Source organism: Enhydra lutris, unplaced genomic scaffold, assembly GCF_002288905.1.
Source record: "Enhydra lutris kenyoni isolate GAN:26980312 unplaced genomic scaffold, ASM228890v2 scaffoldscaffold7, whole genome shotgun sequence".
Taxonomy (NCBI): Eukaryota; Metazoa; Chordata; class Mammalia; order Carnivora; family Mustelidae; genus Enhydra; species Enhydra lutris.
In genome coordinates, this window is record NW_019154091.1 from 46,576,471 (window position 1) to 46,602,252 (window position 25,782).

The 25,782-nt window shown below is 33.1% G+C and overlaps 1 protein-coding gene across 1 annotated transcript in view; it reads right to left on the minus strand.

Moving 5' to 3' along the window:
• Window positions 1-1,556: 1,556 nt before the first annotated feature.
• The window catches only part of LOC111142208 (solute carrier organic anion transporter family member 1A2), a 43,824-nt gene continuing 19,598 nt past the window's right edge, over window positions 1,557-25,782 (minus strand). Inside the window, exons 7-14 of the mRNA XM_022495236.1 lie at window positions 25,169-25,390; window positions 22,616-22,780; window positions 20,997-21,192; window positions 17,453-17,618; window positions 16,239-16,411; window positions 8,855-8,919; window positions 8,192-8,309; window positions 1,557-1,935 (exon numbers count right to left, since the gene is read on the minus strand). Of these exons, the coding sequence (XP_022350944.1) occupies window positions 1,716-1,935; window positions 8,192-8,309; window positions 8,855-8,919; window positions 16,239-16,411; window positions 17,453-17,618; window positions 20,997-21,192; window positions 22,616-22,780; window positions 25,169-25,390 (1,325 nt within the window). The 3' untranslated portion in view covers window positions 1,557-1,715. The remainder of the gene's footprint in view (window positions 1,936-8,191; window positions 8,310-8,854; window positions 8,920-16,238; window positions 16,412-17,452; window positions 17,619-20,996; window positions 21,193-22,615; window positions 22,781-25,168; window positions 25,391-25,782) is intronic.

The window sequence follows — 25,782 nt, forward strand, 5'->3', positions numbered from 1 at the left end:
AGTTAGTGCAGCCACTTTGGAAAACAGTGTGGAGGTTCCTCAAAAAATTAAAAATAGAGCTACCCTATGACCCAACAATTGCACTAGTCGGTGTTTACCCCAAAGATACAGATGTAGTGAAAAGGGCCATATGCACACCCAATGTTCATAGCAGTGACGTCCACAATAGCCAAAATGTGGAAAAAACCAAGATGTTCTTCAACAGATGAATGGATAAAGAAGATGTGGTCCATATACACAATGGAATATTACTCAGCCATCAGAAAGGCTGAATACCCGATTTTTGCATCAACTTGGATGGGACTGGAGGAGATTAGGCTAAGAAATAAGTCAAGCAGAGAAAGTCAATTATCATATAGTTTCACTTATCTGTGGAACATAAGGAATAGCATGGAGGACATTAGGAGAAGGGAAAAATAAAAGGGGAGAAATCAGAATGGTAGATGAACTATGAGAGACTATGGACTCCGGGAAACAAACAGAGAGTTTTAGAAGGGAGGGGAGGTGAGGGGATGGGGTGTCTGTTGATGGGTATTAAGGAGGGCATAGATTGCTTGGAGCACTGGGTGTTATATGCAAACAATGAATCATGGAATACTACATCAAAAACTGATGATGTACTGTATGGTGGCTAACATAACACAATAAAAAAAAAAAGAAAAAAAGAGAAGTCTTTCATTCTTTTATTGTAACCATAAATGACAAAATAATAATATCAGTAGATTTAGTTTTAAATGTGTATCTTGAATTTTATTAACCCAATTTCATAACAGAAGCTACTTTTTAAAGGCATCATTCTCTAAGATGAATTATGGAAAATTATATTGTGTTCTAACTTTGGACACCATGGATAGGATAAACATTGATTTCAGAAGGTCTCCTGAATTTAGGAAAATGTTCCCTCAACAATGTCTGATACTAAAGTGTTTTTCTAATATCATCCTTTCATCCTTTGACTCAGACACTTGTTTTTCCAGAGTTTAGTCACCAGGTTTGAATTGCTTAAAAAAAAAAAAATCCAACAATCTTTGCTACATGATTTTTAATGAACTGACTTAGTTTTTCAGTATTGTGAACAAAATGGGCAAATATAGGACTTGAGTAATAAAGCTGGGAACAAATTGTGAGCAAGTGATGGCTTATTAATGAGTAATTGATTTTAAAACAATCATGTCTGAAAGCAATAGGGAAAGTTAAAGAATAATTCCTAGAATTAGAAGGTGTGGGCTTCTTTCATACAAAAGTGATATATTTGAATAAAATAAATATTCATGTAAGCAAGATAAGAATTTCAGTCTCTAAATAACCTCAGTATCAATCAGAAGTTCAATGGAATTAAATAGATGTTTATAATAGGAAATTTTTAGAATCATTTGGAAAAGGCGATATGGGAAATATACTCTCATTTCACATGAGTTTAAAGAGAAATTGCTATTTTCACATAAAAAATAAAGCTGGCTCTAATATGCTGTTTTGAAAATTATTATAAATGTCCCTCTGAGAAAAATCTCAAGTGTCATGGATGCCTCAGAAATACCAATTGAACATTTTTTTACCTTGAGCAAAAACAACAACAACATCAACAACAACAAAAGACACCAAAACTTGAGGTTCATAAAGATAAGAAAAAGTTACCCTCTGTATCCCTATTGATTTTAAAAACAATTAAGTTGTAGTGAATTCTCCAACTCTGGGAAACATGATATAATAGGGCATCACAGTTTAGTTTTCAATTCATCATCATTCAAGACTTTGGAATTTTGGTGCATATCTTTGCACTCATTTTCCTTCCCTGCAACTTTTGCCTCTATAAGCACAGTTCCTGAAGAGACATTTTCACCAGGTAGACGACGTTTCTTCAAAATAATTAGGATTAAAAAGGCTGGAATATAGCTTATTCCTCTTAGAGCTGATGGCAAGCCAAGATAGATGTATCTATCAAAAAAATGTTAAAACATATTAAATCTTGCATAGTGTGGTGAGTACAAGCTAGTATTGCATATCTTTAGTTATTAATATTTCATTCCCATGAGGACAATAGCAGCTAATTGTTTTGCATGTCGATTTTATATAAGCAACTTTTTTGAATTTACTTATTCTACTGTTTGTTAAATGTTTTTTTTTTAATTTTTCATCCAGAAAATTCACACTTATTTTCTTCTTTTCTAATCTTTTAAGTTTTTAAAATCTTTTTACATTAAATTGAACCTCTAATTTAAATGTAATACTGACAGCAATAGCAGTTTTATTCCAGTATCTAATTAAGAATGCTCCCAAAGAAATCTCCATCAATTGTGATTTCTACTCTGGGGGGGTTTTTTGATGACCTTAATCAAGTTAAGGAACTTCCTCTTCTATTCTGAATTTGCTCAAAGTTTTAATTATGAATATGTAAAGTATCACCAAATTATTTTTCTGCATATAGTTAGCAGAATATCAAAGATCTTACCCCCTTCACTGTGTTAATCTATTAGGTTAATAGATTTTTCTCATATTGAACCATCCTTGAATATCTAATATAAACTCTATTAGTGAGTGTTTTATACATTAGATTTCATTTGTTCATTTCTTATTTAGAATATTTGCATGCATAGTTATAAGTAAAATTAGCCTGAACTTTTTTCCTTCTACTGAACTTGTCTAATGTGAATATCAAGATTGTACTAATTTGTAAATGAATTGGAAAATTTTCTCTTTTTTTCCATTTCTTAGAATAACTTGTTTTATGCAGAAATCATTAGTTCATTGAAAGTTTGTAAAACTTGCCTTAAAAGAATCTGGACTTGGTGCCTTTGGAGAATGGGAATTTTCAACTGATTCATGTTTTTAAATAGCTATGAAAATATTCATGTTTTCTATGTATTTATAGTAAAATTTTGTAAGGTATACTCATCTAGAACACTCTCTATTTAATGTTTCCAAATTGCTGTATCTATCCTTTTATATTCTTCATAGTGTTTATTTGTGTCTCCTCTCTGTTTGCTTTCCCAGATAACTGTTATTATTATTATATTTTAATCTTTTCAAAAAACAGTGTTTCACTTTTTTATGACCTCTATGGTGTGTAGTCTATTAATTTCACCATCTTTTAATTTCATCTTTTACTTCTAAAATATTCTTATGAAACACTTCAAGAATATAGACAAAATAAATTAACTAATATGTTTGTACTTACCACCCAGGTTTTCAAAATGATTAAATTTTACCATTTTTGTTTCAGGCCAATTCAAAAGAAAATATTAATACATTAAAATCCCATGTGTGGCCCTATGATATTATCTTCTAGCCCTTCCTTGATGTAAGACTATGTTGAATGTTATGGATTTTCTTTCTTGTTTATTTTTATAGTTTTACAAGGTATATTAATAACATATATAATTTATATATTTTTACATTTTAAATAATTGGCATATGCTATATATTTTATTTTGAAAATTTCTGTTAGCTCCTCATTTTAAAATTATGCTCATATGCACAGTTCTACAGTTCTACTTTTTTTTTTTTTTGCACCACATTTCAATTTGTGAACATGCCACAATTTATTAATCCAGGTCTCTATTGGGCACTTGTATTATTTAACTTTTTTCTAATATCAACAATACTGCAATAAAACTTTTATATGTCTCCTTGTGTACGTGAACAAGAGTTTCTCTAAAATATGTCTCAGGGTTGTAGAGTACACAACTTAGTAGATATTGTCCAAAAGTTTTCTTCATTAGTTTTTATTCACTACCAACATTCCTCATTATCTACAGTGTCTTCTATTTTAAAGAAATTTAAAAATTTATAGTCACATTTGCTCATTTCTTGCTATGTGGTTTGTGTTTTTGACTCAAACCCAAAGTAATAAGGATCAGAGATATTAAGCTCTATTGTTGCTGGTACCTATCTGCTATTGGTCTAATTGTTATTTCTTTGTAAGCCATCTATTTATTTCATAACAGGTTCTTTCTATTTATCTTGAAAGTTTGTAATTTTACTCTAGTATGTCCATTTATATTTATTCTATTCTATTCTATTATTCTATTCTATTCTATTCTATTCAGAATTCATCTTTGATATGAAAATTCATGTCTCAAATACCAGGAAATTCTAAGCCATTAATTCTTATATCTGACACTTCCTCCATTCTCTTCCTAGAACTTTTTTTTTTGAGGTGTATATTTTGTTAGTTGATCTTTAATATTATTTAAGCATTCATTTTTGTTGAATCAGTTTAGGTTATTGATTTACATTCTGGATAATTATTTTTTTCAGTTCACCAATTCTCATTTTAATTAGGTTGGCTTGAAATTTGTTACATACTTAGGATTCCTTTTATTATCTCAATGCTATACATTTATTCTTTAGTATTTCCAAGAGTTCTTTTGGCATTCTCCTTTCTGCTTGATTTTTCTTATAAGTTGTTATTCATTTTTAATGGACATTATGTCATTTATTTACTATTTTTAAACCTATTGTACTGGTTAAGCATACTTATTTTAAAGTCTTTGTCAGATTATATAATTTAAAACAGATTAAATTATATTAAATTTAATCTGGAATGAAGCCATGTTTCATCTGGTAATTTATGTGCATTTTTTTTTTTTACCATTAGATTTGTTCATGTGTTTTTAAGTTTTAGCTGGCAAAACTAAACAATTTTGAGTATTTTGTTGTTGCTGCTGACTGTTCTGGTGTTCTTTCACTATATTTATTCTTCCAAAATCTCTTTTACAAAGAGGTTTGTACTAGTTTCCTAGGGCTGCCATAACAAAGCACCACAAACTTGATGGCTTAAAACAAAGTTATTTTTTCACAATTCTGAAGGCTTGAAATTGGAGGTCAAGGTGTTGGCAGGGCCAGGCTTCCTCTGCAGGCTCCAGGAAAGAACCCCTTCCTTGACTCTTCTTAGCTGCTGGTAATTGCCAGCAAACCTTAGCATCCCTTGGTTTGTAGATGCAACCCTGAAATGTCTACCTCTGTCTCCACGGTATTCTTCATGTGTATCTGTGCCCTTGTGCCTCCTTTCCTCTTCTTATAAGGACCCTGATGATTGGAATTAGGACCCATTCTAACCCATATGACCTCATTTTAATTTCACTAATTCAAAGACTTATTTCCAAATAAAATCACATACTGAGACTATGGGTAGATGTGAAATTTTGAGGGACACTACTCAGCTCTGTCCAAGGGTGTTGAACACCACCTCATGGATTACAACATTGAATCTGGATCTAATCTCTTGACTCTTTTGAAGAACTTTATTTTCTCTGAAGCCGATCATCCAGAAACCACTGTCCATTTCTAGGTTTAGAGGCTTTGCATTCAACCTTTGTGCTCAGCTCTATTTAAGCCTTTATGTTTCTGTTCAGTTTCTAGTTCAGGAAAACTGAATGTCCAGAATGATGTTTACATTATCTTTGAAACCAGATATATCCCTTTAGAATTAAAAAGATATATTGTATCTATTGTTCTTATTTGAAACAGGAAATATATCAATACATAACTTAATGAATTATTTATCAGATTTTTTTACTTTATTCGAACTTGCATTGTCCTTTTTCTAAATTCTGAGTTCACTAATTTCCAGTCTTTTTTAAAAACATGTATACATTCGGGGCTCCTGGGTGGCTCAGTGGGTTAAAGCCTCTGCCTTCGGCTCAGGTCATGATCCCAGAGTCCTGGGATCGAGCCCCGCATAGGGCTCTCTGCTCAGCAGGGAGCCTGCTTCCTTCCTCTCTCTCTCTCTGCCTGCCTCCCTGCCTACTTGTGGTCTCTGTCTGTCAAATAAATAAATAAAATCTTAAAAAAAAAAAAACATGTATACATTCAAATTTCTAAATAAACTTTTGAGTACTGGTTTAGCCTTGTCCCAGAAGTTTTCCTATTCAATGATTTCACTGACATAGAGTTTTTATTCCTTCATTATTTTTTATAAATTATTTATTCTTTAACCTATAAGTAATTTCATATGTGAGATTTTGGTAACATTTTATCATAGATTTCTAATTGCATTGCATTATGGGCAGAAAATAGTGGTTACATGGTTTCAACACTTTTTTTTTAACTTTGTGGCATTAGACTTAGTTGTAATAAATGTTTATTATAGGCTGGAGAAAATATATATTCCATTGGTTGAGCTTTTTAAAAATTGATATATATCTACTAGATGACTCTTGTACAGTTTGGTGGTTCACACTTTTCTCTATCCTAAATAATTTTTGTCTATATTTTCTCTTCACTTGTTGGGAACGTTTGTTGAAATTTTCCATTCTGATTTATATTTCTTCCTGTAATTTTGTGAGCTTTTTGTTTTATATGTTTGAGATTAAGTTGATAGATATATATGGGCTGATTACTGGTATATATTATTGATAAAGTGTTACATCTTTTATGGTGTAATATCCTTCTTTAACTCTATTAATCTTTTTCAATTTTTAAAAATTTTTCATTTTTTTAAACTAGGCTCCACACCCAGCATGGAACCCAATTCAGGGCTTGAATTCATGACCCTGAGATAAAGACCTGAGCCAAAATCAAGAGTTGGATCCTTAACCAACAGAACCACCCAGGTTCCCCAATCCTTTTCACTTTAAATTCTATTTTGTCTCAGACTCATTAATATAACCACAGGAGTTTGATTTAATACCTGCCTGGTATATTTTTCTGACCTTTATCTTGAACATTCCTCTCACTATATTTTTTAGGTTGTGTCTTGTAAATAACATATAGCTAGAATTTTGAAAACACTGAAACTCACGTGAAAGTCACTATCTTTTAAGAAGCAAGTTCATTTGCTTTACATTTATTGTTAAATCTGATATATTTAGGTTTATTTTTTCAACTTATTTTGTATGCTTTTATTTTCCTATTTCTTAGTTTCATTGAATTTTCCTTAATCCTTTCCTTCCTTTCTAAGTAGCTTAGAATAAATGTAAGTGGCTATCCTTATATCCTTACATTTTTGGTAAAATTTAATCAGTACTTCTGTTCTTAAAAACTACAAAAGATTTCTAGATTTTACCTGGATTTTGAGCTAACAAGTTAGCCTGCCACAGTTGCATGGATGCTGATTCAAGATACAAGACTTCCAGGTCAGAGACACAGGACTTTTTTACTCACAGTACAACAATCAACAAAAGCTGCAAATTCAGGTTGGTTTTCCTTAACCTTCAAGTCCGAAAGGAATCACACAGTGAGAGACCTACGTGGATTTTGTGCACACAGTAGGTTTGGATCATGGCTAAGGATCCCTAAGTTAAGGAAATCCCATTCTTTTAAGTGGGCTACAAGCAAATCTGCCAACCTTTGCCCTAGAGAGAGTTAATATTTTTATCATCTTAGACAGAAAACTCTGTTCTATAGAAAATAAACCTCACTTATATCTTCCAAGGTCATTTATTACTCAAACATCCTTGAGAAGATAGTCCACAGCAGAAGCCTCTGCTAACAAGATATGCAGAAATGTAAAAGAGACCCATGGAGAACTGTCTACCAACAATGCCCACCTCCTATTTCTAAGCAATATTAACATCTGGTGAATTTTCTCATGAGTGTACTTTATCAGCTACTCTAATTAACCTCACAGAGTTTGGTACCAAATATAATTATTTTGTCTGAAATAGCATTTAATTAAGGCTGCTATCAACAGGAATCCTGGCAGCAGGCTTAGGCCAATCTACATTAGGGGCCCTTGGGGTTTCTCAACTGTGAAGCAAACACATGCTGTGCACAGTTTGTGCCTGGGCCCACCTCCACTCTACCCCTGCAGAGCTTCAGGGGAACAGAAAACTGATGAAAACATGAGTCTCATGCTGTCTGCACCCTTCACAGTTCTTCACATAGATCCTTTTACTAATCAACGTAAGACCTTAGAGAGTTTTAAAGAATGCTACATTGTTTTTTAGTAAATGAAAACATTTTCGAACTGCCCTGTCAAGAAAAATTAATACAAATTTAACAGTTCAGGTCTCCAAATGAAAAAGAAATATGAAAATAGAGCGAAATGGAAGTGTTTGTTAAAAAACACATTAATATTATTTTGAGTATTTTTTTAAATCAGACTCATAATAACAAAAGAATATATATTCTGGAAACACAACCAAAAGTAGTCTAGTATCTGACAAAGAAAATGTTACACATGAATGGTACTATTTTATGTACAGCCTGTGCCTAGAAAGCAATTCTCCAAAAAATTTATTATCTTTACCTGAAGTTGGTAGAATCATATATCCTGCATGCCCCTGACTCACCACATTTCAAAATTCCCCAGTGTAAACATGTGGAATCCACTAAAGCTCCAAAATATATAGGTGCAGGAATTCCAGCTACAATTGAAGAGAGGAGAAGGAAAAATCCATCAACAAGGAAAAAATTAAGGCACATTATTTTGTTTGGAAACATTTTAATTTTCTCTATTTGTAGAACAAATAAAGTTTAACAAAATATGAATAGAATGTTCTGTTTTATTTTTAGAAATTAGAAAGTACTTTTATTATAAAGTTTCTAAATTATAAAAGATAAGTAATATAATATATAAATGCAGCATAAAATTATTACATTGAATTAATGATTCTTTATATTTTTTTCTGCAGTGTTTTGAACCGATCATGTGTATATTTTACTTCAACAACGCATTTTTGTTCATTTGATTTTCAAATCTTCTAATAGATGAAAAATAGAATTAAGTTCAGATAGATCTTTTTCAAGTAAAAGGGGGGGGTTCTCCATGTCTTATTGTACCACATTCTCATATAAATTACAAAGTGCTGCAAGCAGAAGAGATATTTGCTAGACTATTACTCTGGGAGAATGATTTCATTTACTTAGTATTTAATAATGGTCTGATGCTGGAAAAAAGAATGATTTTTACCAAATACTCTTGTGCAAAATGTATGTAACCCCACACCAAGAGACTTCTCTTCAGGCTTGATGCACCTAAAAAATAAGTAAATACACAAATAAAATAGAAGTAGAGATTTAAACACTGTCATAGTTTTTTTTTTTTTTAACTCTTTGTATGCTGGTAACACACTGGGCACTAGAAAATTGTTTTGCATGCTCAGGTCTTGGTTATTCAAGAATAATTATCCAGTATATAGCTTACAGAGGACCTCTACTTCTGGTCCTTGGCATTTTACCCATCATTTTTTGCTCATTCACTTGATAACTCATTCAGAGTTATCAAAGAAGAAAATATTTCATATCAATTTCTCGCCAATATCCACTTATTGACATGGCAGTTCTTTATTAAACCTTCAGACTAAAAACAAAACTATGCAACCCTCACTGTATTTAAGTCATTTGTATTGACAAAATACAGAAAAGCCAAGAATTTGTATAAGTAAATGGAAGGCAGAAAAAAAGCAGAAATAAAAATTTTCAAAGGAATGTAACAAAGAAATCCAAAGTAAACATGTTTTATGTGATTTGGTACTGTTTCGAGTCACACAGATCTCTCCATTTTCTCCAAAAATTCCACCACTTTTGCACTGTTGCCTGAAATTCCTATATGTAGAAATGGAGACTATAATTCCCCAGTGGCTCTTTTTGTGTCCCACTCACTCCAGCATCAACATGGCTAACTCCCCAAAGAATTCACTTAGAGAAGTCCACTGCATTCCCTTCCCTTCCCTGATCAACACAAAGCTGAGAAAATAAAATCTGCTTTCTTCACAAAGGCATATAATACATTTTTACCAAAAATGTCATCTTATTGGCATTTTCTCAATGTAAGTATTTTACTAAATTTGAAAAATCTCATAGTTTGACCTAGACATTATCTTCCTGACATATAGGTTACTTAGACAACATCAGTGATTTATTCAGAAGGTAGTTAACAAAGCCAGGAGACCTAGCATGATCCTCTTAGTCCCACGGTTTCCATTTAATACAGAAAATAGGGCATTTAAATTTTATTGAAATTTTTTTCTTCCCCTCTATCTCTAATATAGCCCTTAATGATCTCACAGAAGCATGAAATACTAATAACAAAGAAATTATTTAAACCATTATTTATTATATTATAAAATATAAATTTATAATTTAAATTATAAAATAATTTAGGGCGCCTGGGTGGCTCAGTGGGTTAAGCTGCTGCCTTCGGCTCAGGTCATGATCTCAGGGTCCTGGGATCGAGTCCCACATCAGGCTCTCTGCTCAGCAGGAAGCCTGCTTCCCTTCCTTTCTCTCTGCCTGCCTCTCTGTCTACTTGTGATCTCTCTCTGTCAAATAAATAAATAAAATCTTTTAAAAAAATTATAAAATAATTTACAATTATTTAAACTATGAATACATAGAACAGTTTAAACTGTTCTATGAATACAAGGAAGGCAGTGGCGTGGCAGAGGAGAAGGAGTTATTTTTATTTTTATTTTATTTTTTTTCACTACAAAATTACTTTAATTTGGAAATGTTCAAAAAAATAAGTTAATGAAATAGTCTGGTCATCTGGTTAATCAGTTCTACAAACTCCACACATGATATGAGCACATGTCGAGTTAGGGGAAACAAACACACATGCATATATACAAAATCAGAAAGATTAAAGACTCTTAAGTTCACAAATAAAAGCCCTTTAACAGCGCAAAACTCAACTGAACACTATAATCATTGATTTGTGTTGATAATAACGTAGTGTTATTGTAATCACTTTCACTGATTGGTGTTGGTAAATTCTAGAATTCAAGAATCAGAAAATTAGCATGCAAATCATGCAAAAATGCTGAGAGAAATTGAAATCATTCTTTAAACTGGCAGATAGCATTGATGTTGTGCCCCTTTACCATCAAGGTAGGAGATCCAGGGAAATTCCACAAAAATAGAGACAAACATAAGTATATTAATAAAAACCTTGGGGTTAAATTCTACAATATTGTTCTGGCAAGAGATGGGGGAAGAAAATAGAGACATGAAGAGAACCTGATTAGGTACTTGTTTTATTAGGGGGTAGATACTAATACTAAAAAGTTTAGAAGTTGATAAGTAAAACATTAATGTAGTTAAGAATTTCAATAATCAGGTTTAACCATTTCAAAGATACAGCTTTCAAAGTAGTAACAGAACATCCAATATACACAGCAGTTCCCTCTTATCTGTGGTTTCACTTTCTGTGGTTTGAGTCACCCGCAGTCAAGAAGCAGATGGTCCACGGACTGGAAGATCAAAAGCAGCTGAAGGCTACAGTCCCTATATCACAGTGCCTATGTCATTCACCTCCTTTCATCTCATCATGAGGGCATTTTATCATCTCATATCATCACAGGAGGAAAAAGGGTGAGTACAGAGGCACTTGGGTGGCTCAGTTGGTTAACCATCTGCCTTCAGGACAGGTCATTATCCCAGGATCCTGGGATCGAGCCCTACATTGGGCTCCTTCCTCAGCTGGGAGCCTGCTTCTCCCTCTCCCTCTGCCTGCTGCTTCCCCCACTTGTGCTCTCTCTCTCTTTGTCAAATAAATAAAATCTAAAAAAAAAAAAAAGGGTGAATACAGCACAATGAGATATTATAATAGTGAGACAGACCACATGCACTTAACTTTCATTGTTACAATTATTCTATTTCATTATTAGTTATTTTATTGTTAATTTCTTGCTGTACCTAATTTATAAGTTAGATTTTATCACAATTATGTATATATAGGAAAAACACAATTTGTGTAGGGTTTGGTACTATCCACTGTTTCAGGCATCCACTGGAGATCTTAAAATATATCCCTTGCAGATAAGGGGTTTCACTGTACAATGGAAAGCAAAAAAAGAAAAAGAAAGTAAAATCAATAGAATGTATTAAGTAAAATAGTAAAAAGAGCTTTGCCACAATAATTATAAAAAAAATAAATGGGTTAAGTGTACCAATTTTAGATGATAAAATCATACCTACAGATTATCTATGAAGCATAAAGGAAGATTGAAGACTGAAAATAAAGGGAAAGGAAAAGATGTAACAGGAACAGTGAACCAAAAGAAAGCTAGAACTGCAATTTTAATAAGAAACAAAGTATAATTCCTTGAAAGAAATAACTAAAAGATAAAGAGAATTAAGTGATGCTAATAATAGAAGTACAATGACCAAAAGCATACAATCCTATAATATAACCTCCAAATACTAAATTAAAAAAAAAAAAAAGGGTGATGGGTATTAAGGAGGGCACATGTTGTGATGAGCACTGGGTGTTATATGCAACTAATGGATTGTTGAAATCTATATCAAAAACTAATGATGTACTACATGTTGGCTAACTGAACATAATTTTTTAAAAACTGACAGAATTATAGTAAGAAATATATCAGCAATATTTAGAGATTTGAACACCTATCTCTGAAAAACTGATAAATTACATTTACAAAATTTCAATAATAAAGTACTTTACTTCAAAAAATCTGAGAACTGTATACACAAAATGCAGAAGTTACCTATTCTTTTCAGAAAAATGTGAAGTACTCAAAAAATGCACTAGGCCCCAAAGAAAGCCTTGACATCTCACCTTCCCAACCTGTAATCTTTCAGATTATGTTCTCTGAACATAAAAATGAAATAACAATAATAAACGTATATCTATAGAAAGTTCTAATCAATATGAAAATTATATAACATGTTAATAAATAAGCTTTGGTCTGGTGGGGCAAATCATAACAGAAATTGCAAAATAGTTCAAAATAAACTTCAAAGAAAATATTAATTGAGGCATAAATAAGTAATAGTTGGGAGGAAATGTATAGTTTCATCTATAGTAGTCAAAATGAACAAATGATCTAAGTATTAAACTCAAATAGTTAGATAAAGAACAACAGAACAAGCCTAAAAGAAAAAAAATTAAAAAGAGCAGAAATACATGAAATAAAGATTAACCAAATGAGAACTGATTCTTTAAAAGAAGAAAAATAAAACATATGTCTCTGGCAACAATGATCAAGAAAAAAATGATGAAGGAACAAAAAAGTACATAAGAAAAAAGAGTAAACCTTTCAGATATACCAGAGAATATCAGAATGATAAAAGAACATTATAAACACTTATTCACTAACAAGCATACAACAGGTGTAAGTAGAAATGGAAAATGTGAATAGGCACTAACATTGAAAAAATTGAAATAATAATCAAATATCACTGTCCAAATGAGCCCAAAGTATAAATATTTTTACAGGTGGATGTATGTAACTTTCAACAGATAGATATTTAATATAAGTAGTTCCAGAAATTAAAAAAAAGAAAATTTATAAATTCATTTTGTGGGGTCTCAAATGATTCCAAAGCAGAACAAGAATAAAAAAATAGTAGGTCTGTTTCACTTATCAAGATAGATATAACAATTTTAAATAAAGTATTGTTTAAACAAACCAAATCATATATAAAAATATACCATAAGTATGGTTTTTCTCATCCATGCAATCAGTTTAACATAAAAAACTGTTTTATTTTACTACACTAAAAATACTGAGTAGAAAAATTATAGAATCATAGATGCAGAAAAATACAATTAATAAAGTTTTGTACCCATTTCATTATTAAAGACTTAGAAACTAGATGGAAACTATGTACTGAAAATCTACAGCAAGTATCATAATGGAAAAATTTATATGGTTTCCATTAAGATTAGAATACTCACTATCACCACTATCACTACAATCACCAGTATCATTTAACATAATTTTGGAGGTTCAAGTTGATGATAAGAAAATTTAAAAAGCCTAAGATGTGTAAGGTTTAGAAGTGAAGAGATGTAACTCTCCACATTTGTACACCTTTCTATATAGAAAGCCTAACAAAATCAAAAAATTATTATAATAAGAAAAATTAAAAACTAAACTTTAAAAAATTAACAGCATCCCTCTAAATTAATAATAACCAACTAGAAAATATAAGAGAAAATAGGGCCACTTATAATCACAAATAAATACATACCAGTATGTATTCATACAAACATCCACATCCGTGTGTAGATATATGTGGATATGTATATGTTTATAATTGTGAATGATATAATCTTGTATATATGTATATATTTGGATATATGTGTGTGTATGGTATTTATAGAAGAAAGTTTAAATAAATGGAAAGATATTCACAGAAGATATTTCACAAAAATTTGATGCCAAATTTTCTCCAGTTACTCTATGAGTCCACACAAACTCCATCAAAATTCCTATGTGAGTATAAAGACCCATACATCAGTAGCTAAATCAGTTTGTGAAGAAAAGAAAAAAGAAAGAGTAAAGATGACAGTTGTGGGTGGGTGAGGAAGAGTTACCATATGAGATATTAACATACACAATATCAAAGTAATAAAATCAATATGGTACCAGTATGAGAGCAGACAAAACTGTGGAATAAGAATAAAAGTGAAAAATAGCCTCATGTAATATTAAAACATGAGATATGATAAAGGTGGTACCACAAATCAATAGAGAAGGGACCTCTTATTTATACTGATGTTGGGAAAACTACTTTATTATATGGAGAAAAAATAACACTGAACATCTGTCCCCCTTGTACCACACATAAAAATAGACTTGCAGTGGTTTAAAGAACCATATATAAAAGGTGAAACTATAAATATTAGGATAAACTTAGGTTAATATTTTTATAAATTAGGAATGAAAAAACACTTTTAAAATATGACTCCCCGGGGCATCTGGGTGGCTCAGTGGGTTAATAAGCCTCTGCCTTCGGCTCAGGTCATGATCTCAGGGTCCTGGGATCGAGTCCCGCATCGGGCTCTCTGCTTGGCAGGGAGCCTGCTTTCTCCTCTCTCTCTCTCTCTGTCTGCCTCTCTGCCTACTTGTGATCTCTCTCTGTCAAATAAATAAATAAAATATTAAAAAAAAAATGACTCCCCAACATAAAAATCCTAAGGCAAGAAATTTCAGTATGATAAATTTCAGTATGATAAAATTTAGGATTTAATTTCATAAAAGATACTGTGGAGAAATTAAGGATGAGAGACTAAGAGATAAATGTATCCTGTAAACAATATTATATTAATATTTATAATTTAAGCAGAATCATCAAAATTGCCAAGAAAAGTGTAGGAAATATAATAGAAAATGGACAAAGAAAATCAATAAGCATCTTGAAGCAGAAGCCTAGAACTAAAAAAAAAAATTGACAGGATGCTTAAACACACTGAATCAGGAAATCACACATTAAAACATCAGTGAACTACCATTCTAGACCTGTTGGAGTGGTCAAAGTCCAAAAGTTAGATAATTCCAAGTGTTAGTGAGGCTGTAAGTGTAGGAACTCCCTCGCAGTAAAGGTGTGAGAATAACTCATAAGTACTAGCAGTACTTGGTGAATTTATGTATGCCTGTGCCTTATGAACCAAAACAAGATTTACAGCACAACAGCTCCTGTGTGAATACAAAAGCACATACCAACAAAAAATTAGCATTTTACAAAGGACAATCCATTAAGATCATATAGCTATCATATTTATGTGAGTGCCTATGGTAAGACGTGAAAAATGGAACGAAAAAAGCAAAGTAAAACAAGAATGAAAACTTGTCCCAGTCTATGAGAATAATGTGCTATGCACTGAGAATCGTAATTATCTTAACTCTGCCTCTAAGTTCCAATAAAATATGAAGAAAAGAGAAAGAAATGCAAATTTTGTTCACTAGGAATATCTGTGATTGTTTACTAGGTATGAAGAATGCTGGAATTCCATGAACACATGTGTACGACACCTAAGTTTGAATTGGAGCTCTGCAGTTTCCTAGTTTGAAAAAGCCCTTCATCATTTGTCTCTCACAACAGACTTGTAAAAAGAGTTGAACATTTATTGTTACGCTTATTTTTTTATTAAAAAAAAATGAAGCGCAGAGTAAGTGACCCGTTTAATGTCCTTTAGATAGTAATTGGTGACACCAAGGCTTCTGACGGCTTTACACTTGATGTTCTATAGCTTGAGCCATATGAAATGACTGCTAGGCAACTACTCTTTACCTATTGAAATGACCATTTCATATAGTTTATACTAAAATATAAATGTCTCTTCTTGTGTTAAACAATGAGAGGTTCACATAATTTAACTGCAAAAAATAAAGGAGAAGTTAGGAAGAGAAATTCCAAAAGGTGAATATTCATATACCTGAACTATAAAATTTTATAAAATTTCAACGATGTAGAACTCTTATTAAGTGATACATGAAAGCACTGAATTCTTAGATAACATGGGCTCCAAGTGGCTTTCTGAGAAAAAATTACCTTAATAAAGGGCCAAAAAAGAATCCAAATAAAGAAAATGATTTTTGTACCTTAGGAGAACCATATATCCAGGTATGGCAGATAAAGAATAAATAAAACTGCCAACTGCTGACAAGATTAAAAAGTACTGAAGCATCATGGAACAGTCATGTCCTTTGTCACACAGTCCAAGAACTGCAGATGAATTTCCTGACGTTTGAATGCAGCTACAATTTTGGAATACCTGTGTGAAAATAATATATTATCCTATTTAAGAAAGTAAAATTTTGAACACAAATCACAAATATTTTCTACATAGCCAACTGGATCAAGATGGAGACTATTTATTCCCTTTATTCTCATCTCAATTATGGTCCCTCTCAGGATTATAGCATAAAACAAGACATGGAAAGGCGGTTTTAGAAAAATGCATTGCTTTCTAAATATGTGAAGTAAATTTGCAATAGCTCATATATTCTGAAGTCATGTCTTTTAAAAACATATACTGTTTTGTTACAACAGGAAGTATAATAAAGTTTGCTTCAGAACACTCAGTGGAAATATTTAGATACTTATGAATAAAGCTTTATTTCAAAAAATACAGTTCATTTCAAAAAACAGAGTAAAATCAATCCTTTAAAAATTCTTGTATGTTTCCAGGTTTTCATAAGAATTTTATGAAAATTTTTTGAAAGTTTTACTTTATCACCAACCAACATTTTAAATACTGTAACATTATTTAGGCAAAGAAAAAAAAGGCTAATTCCATCTTCTTAAAAAGCTGTCAGAATGTGAAAAATATAGAAAAGGAGAAAAAAATGGCAAAGCAATTAGCCGGATAATTGAGATAAAAACCACCAACTTCATCTCAATGATAAAAATATTTAGTCCAGAATATTTTTAAAATGAATTATCTGAGTAATGACATTACTGCTTTATTAAAGATCAGTGATCAGTGTCCACTATATTCAAAAAAATTAAAGAAAAAGATTAGTGGTCAGACATTAAGGGGTTAAAATAAGATGATCCCGGACTTCCAGGATCGAGTCCCGCATCGGGCTCCCGGCTCCTTGGGGAGTCTGCTTCTCCCTCTGACCTTCTCTCTCATGCTCTCTCTCACTCATTCTCTCTCAAATACATAAATTAAAAAAAAAAAGTAAATCAAATGAACATTCAGAAAGACTTCAATTTTACTTTTATCAAATGAGGACTCAGTTCATGTTGGAAGTTTTCAGTGCAATGCATAAAACCAAAGTTCTGTGAAAAGACCAATAGAATGTGTTACCATATTTATTCCTGCTCCAACAGATGTCTCACAACCAGCAAGACAAGCTGACATATATGACACACCATTGTTTCCACACACAGGGTCCCATGTTTTAGTTGGACAGTTGCAATCCCTGTTACAATCAGCAAGGATGGTATTTCCCACATATAAATCTTGTTGCATTCTGAAATGATTTAAAATAATGCATGAATGTTGAAAGACTATCAGAGCATTTTCTTTTTCTTCTTTTCATCTTAATCCAAGATTTTATTTCCTCTCCTCCCCAAAGTAGAAACAGGAATCTTCCCACTATCCATGTGTGGACTCAGTACTAAGCTCTGGCATTAAAAAATATCTGTTATGGTGACCACATAGCCACTTTTCAGTGATTTTCTTCAGATAAAGAAATAGCCAAAACAGGCATTAACTGAGTGCCTATCACATAGAAGGTGCTTTTTCAGGTATTATTTGAACACAAAAATGAAGATGACTGAATCCCTGTGGTTGATCCATATGGTAGTAACAAGAGAACTTATGCTTGAACGCAATTTTGAAGATCAGAATCTGTAAGTTCAATTTGTAATGCAGATAGTACATTTAGCTTTAGAAAGCTAACTACTTGAGTAAACAAATACATTCTCCTAGTATAAAGTATGTGCAGTGGTCATCAAAATGTCAAGATAGGTTGTTCTGGACCAGTCTCCCTCCCAAGAAGACCAATTAGCAGCTATCCATAGATAAGATACCATAGTGAAAATCCCAGAACCTGGGGGTGAAGCTAAAGTACCCCCCTGGACCATGAAGACCTAGAGAGACCACACTGGAATGGTACAAGGAGCAGATGCACTCTAAACAAATTGTCCCACAGCCAGCTCAGCATAACGCCTCACTGAGAAGGCCTCCGTGGGCCTACAATTTTGCCAGTGGGAAGAGAGAACCCAAGGTGGACATCAAACTCCCTCGGCATTGTGAGATGTTTCCCAGGAGGCCCATTCAGGTCTCACCTCATGAGGATCACTGGGAGAATCTGCAGGCCTCACTTATGAGGAATTAGATAAAGAAGGAGAAAGGGGACAGGGATTATAGCAAGCAAGCACTCAGATCTTGGCAGACTGTATTCTTACTTGCAGCATTGACCAAATAGAGATCCCAGCCTGTGGTACAGCTCATCTATAGAGCTGAATGGTGGCTTCTTTTGGCCAAGGAGCTCAACTGGCACTTCTGCTTGATTTGGGTACCTAGTCAACAGGCCATAGTGGCTGTGGAGACAGTTCAGCTGCCCTGTTTGTGCAGAGAAGCAAACTCACAGACCTGCCTAACTACTGAGCACAGCCTCCAGTCCCACCCATCCAGAAAGCCTGGCCAGAGAACCTAAGCCAGAGAGTCCATCCTATAGCCCTGCTCAGTCTGGGAGCCAAGCTAATAGCCCTGCCCTACTGTTAAATGTAACCTCTGGCCCCACATAACCAAGGAGCCTGAACAGTAACCCTGGGCAACCTCAGAAGAGCCCAGACTACAGCACCACCCAGTAGTATAGGCCAGCCTTCGGCACTACCTGAAGTAGTAGTGAACACAGCGTGAAGCCTTGCTCAGGCAGGGAACCTAGTCAGTGACTCTACCCAATCATGGAGCAGAGCTTACAGCCTCACCTGATGAGAAAACGTGGATAGTGATCCTACCCAACCAGAGGACGCAGTTTCTAGTACCACCTAACTCTGGGATACAGCTAGAGGCCTCTCTCCTCCAGAGGGCCTGGCTAGCAACCTTGTCCCAACAGTAGAGCATGGTTAGCACCTTGTGAAGCTCAGCCTCAACAAAACATTGGCAGAGAAATTAAGAAAACAATCCAATAATTGCATCAAAAGAATAAATACTTAGGGAATAAATTTAACCAAGGATGTGAGAATATGTACACTGAAAACTATTAGACATTGATGAAAGAAACTGAGGAAGACACAAATAAATAGAAAGATATTCTAAGATCATGGGCTGGAAGAATTAATATTGCTAAAGTGTCCACACTACCACAAACAATCTGCAGATTCAGTGCAATCCCTAAACAGATTCCAGCGTACCACAGGCATTTTTCATAAACATAGGAAAACAATTCTAAAGTTTGTATGAACTCACAAATAAGTAGCCAAAACAATCTTGAGAAAGAAGAACAAAGCTGGAAGTATCACATTTCTGGATTTCAAACTGTTTTACAAAGCTACAGTAATCAAAACAGTATGATATTAGCATAAAAAAGTGTCACAAAAATTATGGAACAGAATAGAGAACCCAGAAATAAACCATGCATATATGGTTAATTTACAACAAGAGAGCTAAGTATTTACTGTGGGGAAAGGATACTCTCTTCATAAATGATGTTGGGAAGCTGGACAGCCACATAAAAAGAGTGAAACTAGACCACTATCTTACCCAATACACAAAAATTAAACTCAAGTGGACTAAAGACTTAAATTTAAGACCTGGAGCCATAAAATTCCTAGAAGAAAATATAGTGGGTGAACTTTTTAACATCAATCTTGGCAATGATTTTTTGGATTGACACAAAAAAGCACAAGTAACAATAGCAAAAATAAGTGGAACCACATCAACTAAAAAGCTTCCAGACAGTAAGGGAGATCATAAACAAAATGAAAGGACACCTTATGAAATGGGGGTAAATATTTGCAAATCATATATGTGTTAAGCAATTAACATCCAAAATATATTTTAAAAACTAATAAAACTCAATACCAAAAACTAAAAACTAATAAAACTCAATACCAAAAAAGCAAACAAGCTGATTTTAAAATTGGCGGAGGATCATTTTTAAGCCTTTTGATTAAGACCAAGTGTTAAAATGGGCAGAGGAACTAAACAGAGAATTTTCCATAGAAGACATACAGATGGCCAATAAGGAAGTGAAAGGATACTCAATATCACCAGTCATTAGAGAAATAAAAATCAAAGCCGCAATGAAATATCATTTCACGTCTGTTAGGATGTATTATCAAAAGTCAACAGAAAACATTACTATGCATAACCTTCCCATAAATTCAGATAACCCTCAAATACATATCCAAAACTATTCAACGATAGAGACATAATTAGACAAATGAAATGTATGAATTTACATATGAATTAATATATCATGTGTTAGGATTCAGTTATGCTGGATGTGAGCCCATTGTGGAAACATATAAAGGTGATTGAGACTTTATAGGTAATTCTTAACTTTACCCGCTTATGAAAGTATAAAGTATATGGATCATATATCTTAATACAACCTAAGACTGTTGGCAGTTTGTTTGATATCCACTTTACTATCTACTAGTATCATATACACACATGTGCAGTCATAAACTCACTAACCCTATGATATGTTCCCAACCTCTTTAATAAGCCTAGAGCCTGGAGGACTAGGCTTATAATTGACAGATGGAGGAAAGATAAAGACCATGGGTTATTGTTGGGAATTCTAATTAGCTAATGATCTGGTCAAGGGTAATCATTGAATAAAATACATTATTAACTGTCCTAAAAGTATGATATTCATTAGAAAACAACATACCCTTTATAAGTGGTGGTTATGCCAGCAACTGAAGAATTATCACAGATCATGAGAAAACACAAAAAATGGAGAAGATACTCAATTAAAGATAACCAACATCCTATGTGGGCAGCTTGTTTGACAGTAATCTTGAACTTCTTCATAATTAAACCACCAGCTATATATCCAATGCATATTGGAGGTAAGTTATAAATGCCTATAAATGTAAATAAAATGTTATTTACAAAGAGACTTAGCAAAAGAACAAATATGATAACACTTATCTAATATGTCTTACGTAAGAAACCATTTAGGTCCAACTCACAGTGAATAAAGCTGATTGAATTTTATCTCCAGTTAGTTAATATATCATGTATATATATATCATGTCTTAGGTTGTATTAGATATATGATCCATATACTTTATGCTTTCATAAATGGGTAAAATTAAGAATTACCTATAAAGTCTCAGTCGCCTTTATATGTTTCCACAATGGGCTCACATCCAGCATAACTGAATCCTAACACATTATATTAACTAAATATAATCTCACATCTGTTAGGATATATTAACTAAATGGAGATAAAATTACGTACAGAGAGATTTTTAAATGCCCCACCATGTCAAAGTATTTTGAAGACTGTTATCACTATTCTTCCTTTAATTAATTATAGTAGGTTGTAAATTTCTCATATGCAGGGATCATATTCTACATTTCCTTCTAATGGTTCAGGTAGGAGTGACAAGTCAAAGTTGGCCATTAATTTATGATTAATATGATTTTGCGGTTGTTTATACCCACTCTAGATGGTGAGAATTTGACTTCGATCAAGATACTTTGGAAGATTGCTGAGCCTGTGATTGTCAAGTACATTTACATTTCGTGTCTCTCTCCCTAAAAAAGGGGGAAACATCAAGAAAAAGGAAAAGACAGTGCTTGGTTGCATCCTTACAATGCCAGGGTAAGTGAATCCCATCAACATTTTCTTGGGAGACTGGTTAAAAATTCATTCCAGAATACCACACCAGATTGTCTAATTTAGTATGTTTGAGGTGGGCACCAGGTATCTGAACTTTTAACAAGCACTCTAGGTGATGAGGCTGCAGGCAGTCTGGGAAATTCACTTTTCAAAACAGTAAAAAGCTCTCACGGGAAAGCCAAGGTGGAAGAGAGCCACTGGAGTTAATGTGGTCTCTGGAGAAACAGAATGCTTGGGCTGTAAAGACGCCTCAAACCACCAGAGGGCCCAAGGAACTAAGGAATTCATAACCTGGAGTTAAAAGAGTAAAACTCAGACTCCTAATTAATTAACATTGTTTTCCTTTTTGCATCAGTGGTTTGCTTCTCTGAAAATTATCTCTAATCCGTACATTCCCCAGGATTTCCAAAAATATTTTGAATTTGCATTCTGACTGGAGAAAGACCAGAAAAGAAAGCCAGGATTTCCTGGCTTCTTTCCTTCCCTTCCTTGCTGATTTCCCTGGAGAATGGAAGGGGGAAATGTGCCAGAGACAGAAACATCTCCACATACTTCAGTTTAGGAGTTTGCTAGACCCATCATCATCACACTATTTACCCTTTCATGGTTAAAAAAAAAAAGGGGGGGGGAGCTACTGATATAGAGAAGAATAAACATACCAATTAGAAAGATTGCATCTGAAGATGATTTTCCATATTGCTGTTCCAGATATTTAGGCATGAAGGTGAACATATTAACAAATGCATTGAACTGTACAATGCTAATTAGTATGAAAAGCATATAAATTGGGTTGCATAAAAGACTTTTCATGAATGGTAAAAAATCTGAAATGAAAGAATGACAATAGCTTGACTTTGCATTTTGAAAATGACTTTTTCTAAAACAGCAACCTCCCCTCTCAAATTAAGTTTTTCTGCTTATGGTACACATACTTGTTTTTGTTTTGCTTTGCTTTATTTTGTTACCTCCTGAAAGCTAAAGTTATATCACTTTGGTACCTTCTGCAAGTCAGTAATGCAGCTGACTGTGCAGGGAGCAGAACACAACTGTTTTACTATCACTAAGTCACTATTGTGTCTTAAGGAAAAATTATAACATAATCCAAATATTGTCTGTGTTCACACCAGTTTCTTTATTTTTCTTCCTTTTTTCCTTCTCTTAATATCCTCTCTTTTCTATAGATTGCCTAGAATGAAAGATGCTTGTTCTGTTTTTTTAAAGTTTAGAAGGAGATCAACTTGATCAAGTTCACACTCAAATATTTTATTATTGTTCCTGACCATTTAAAATATGTGGGAATTTATGGTATATAATTTTCTCAAGTGCTGGGTATTTTCCTACTGCCACAGAATGACAGTTTGGTCCTGCCAGTAGTTCATGCTGGACACACAATGAAACCACCTAGGGATCTTTTAAAATACAAACTCCCAGGTTCTACTCTCTGAGATCTTGATTCATTTGGTACTTACTAAGGATTATGTAAATGATATAACCCAAACTTTCCACTGTCAGTATGGACTGACACAGCTCAGGGCCAAACTTGTGACCCATTTCTTGGAAATGTTCCAAAGTCATCCTGCCACCATTTTGGGGGTAAAGTCTCACCTATAATTACTTTTCACTTTTCCTATCTTCACATTCTTTGTCTTGATTTCCTTACTTACTGTGTATTTTTTGCCCAATAAACTGGCTGGAATCCAAAGGATCAATAAATAAATTCAGAGAGAGAAGGGTGCATAGCTTAATGCAAAGAAACCTATTATAGCTGTAGAATTCCTATTTATGAATAAAATACATGGCAGGTGAGAAGTGCTCAGAGCACTTTGGAGATTTTTAAGTTGTCCAGGTTTGTTGACATCTCTGTTCTAGTAGGTAAGTCTCAGTAGTTCAAATCTCTTTTCTATATGTTGCATACTAAGTTCAGCTGTTCCCTAGTTGTGAAAACTGATCTTGCAGATCACAAACAATATTCTATGTTAAAATCTTCTATCAGTCCGTATCAACCTTTCAGAAGGAATTGTGAGTATAATCATGACCACTCTGAGAATTTTGAAAAGTTCTGAATTGGCTTCAAATGATCTGAGAAGTATTATGTTTAATAACAGTTTAAGTGAATGTGTAATTGTTAATAAAAAATTCTGTGCAAACTGGTATTATAATTTATGGGTGATGGTAGAAGTAGCATCATCAACAGTAATAACACTAATACTAGTAGCAGTAATAATAGTAATATGTGCCAGCGCTCCTTTTACTCTCACACGACAACTCTGTAATAATAAGTACTGTTATTAACCCATTTTACAGATGAGACTGAATCTCTCTTCACCTTGTAAATGAACAACCTTTAAGAGTTCCAAGGCCCAGGCCATACCTCATACTAATTAAATCGGACCTCCTGGGAATACTACAATATTTCTGGGCATCAGTATTTTTTTTTTAATTTCACAGGTAATTCCAATATATGGACCAGTTTGAGAATCAACGTTCTTGAACATTAAATACTTAGATTACTTTAGCTTAGTTTCCCACAGAAACACTTTCTGTAAATTATTCTTTGAGCTTTTATTGAAGATGTATCCAAAAAGAAAAAAAAATGTTCTATAAAGTATGCACTTGTACTTGCTGGAAACTATGTGGTTCCATAGTGCTTGCATTATACATCATATGATAAGTTTTTCTTTTTTTTAGTGTGTTACTCGGAGAACACTTTCTCTTTGAGAATTCTTCTTCTTCTCTCTATCAAGTATAGAGAGTTCTGTGACCTCTCTTTTCTTTTTCTGCCCTAACTTGCAGGAAGCTCATAGTTAAGCTAACATTTGTTGTTATTGTTGTTTCAGAACTATACATCTATTTGCAATAGTGTATATTTTTCCTCCTTTTGTTCTCTATTTGGATTCTTTTTAATTAAACCTATGTTCTCTATAAAAAAGGATTTTTTAAAGGCAAATGAGAATTAATTTATTTAGTGCCTGAATTAACATGAGATTTTGTATATATGTTGATAACAGATAATTTGGCTTCCAAATTATATCACTTATTTCCAAGTAGTAGCACAGGAAGACTCAGACTTGTTAGACATTATTGACTACTGACTATTAATGACAAATTATCTTAATGCACCCTAGCATGATACAGTGTTAAAGTGAAATATAGACACATCTCTAAAAAGAACAAAAAGTAAATTATATGGTATTTAGAATTTTTATATTTGCCTTTAGTGATTCCATCCTTTTCCTTCTTGACTTTTTTGCTTTGTTTCTCTTCTTTCTCATTTTTAATGATGTCTTCATTATTCTTTAGTCCTTCCTTTGGAAGCGTTTTGGGCAGAAAGAAAAAAGGAACGGCAGTGAGCACATTCACTCCTGCACAAATCAAAAAGCCAAACCACCATGCACCAACCCAACGAGTATCAGTGGGAGTTATGGTCAGATCATCTGTAAAGAAATATACACATTTTTATTAGCTTGTCATGAACCATAATTCCCGCATGAACTATAGAAAATTATTAATATTACAGTTTTCAGGTTTTATCCAAGTATAGAATTTGTAAACAACTTAGACATTCGTAAAATTTGTCCAATGATAGGTGGTATTACAATATGGCCTAGCAATAAATTATTTTGGTTCTCTGTCCTCTCCTGTAGGAAATTTATAAACAGATACTTATTAAATAACTATAAGCTCTAATTACATATAAATAATAATTTGATTAAAAGAAATTCAGACCTATGTTGTCTTTATATCTCTTGAGAAAAGGAAACATGGTTGTGGCACAATAGAAAGAGCACTGGATTTTGAGCCAGAAGGTCAACATTTTAATTTGTTT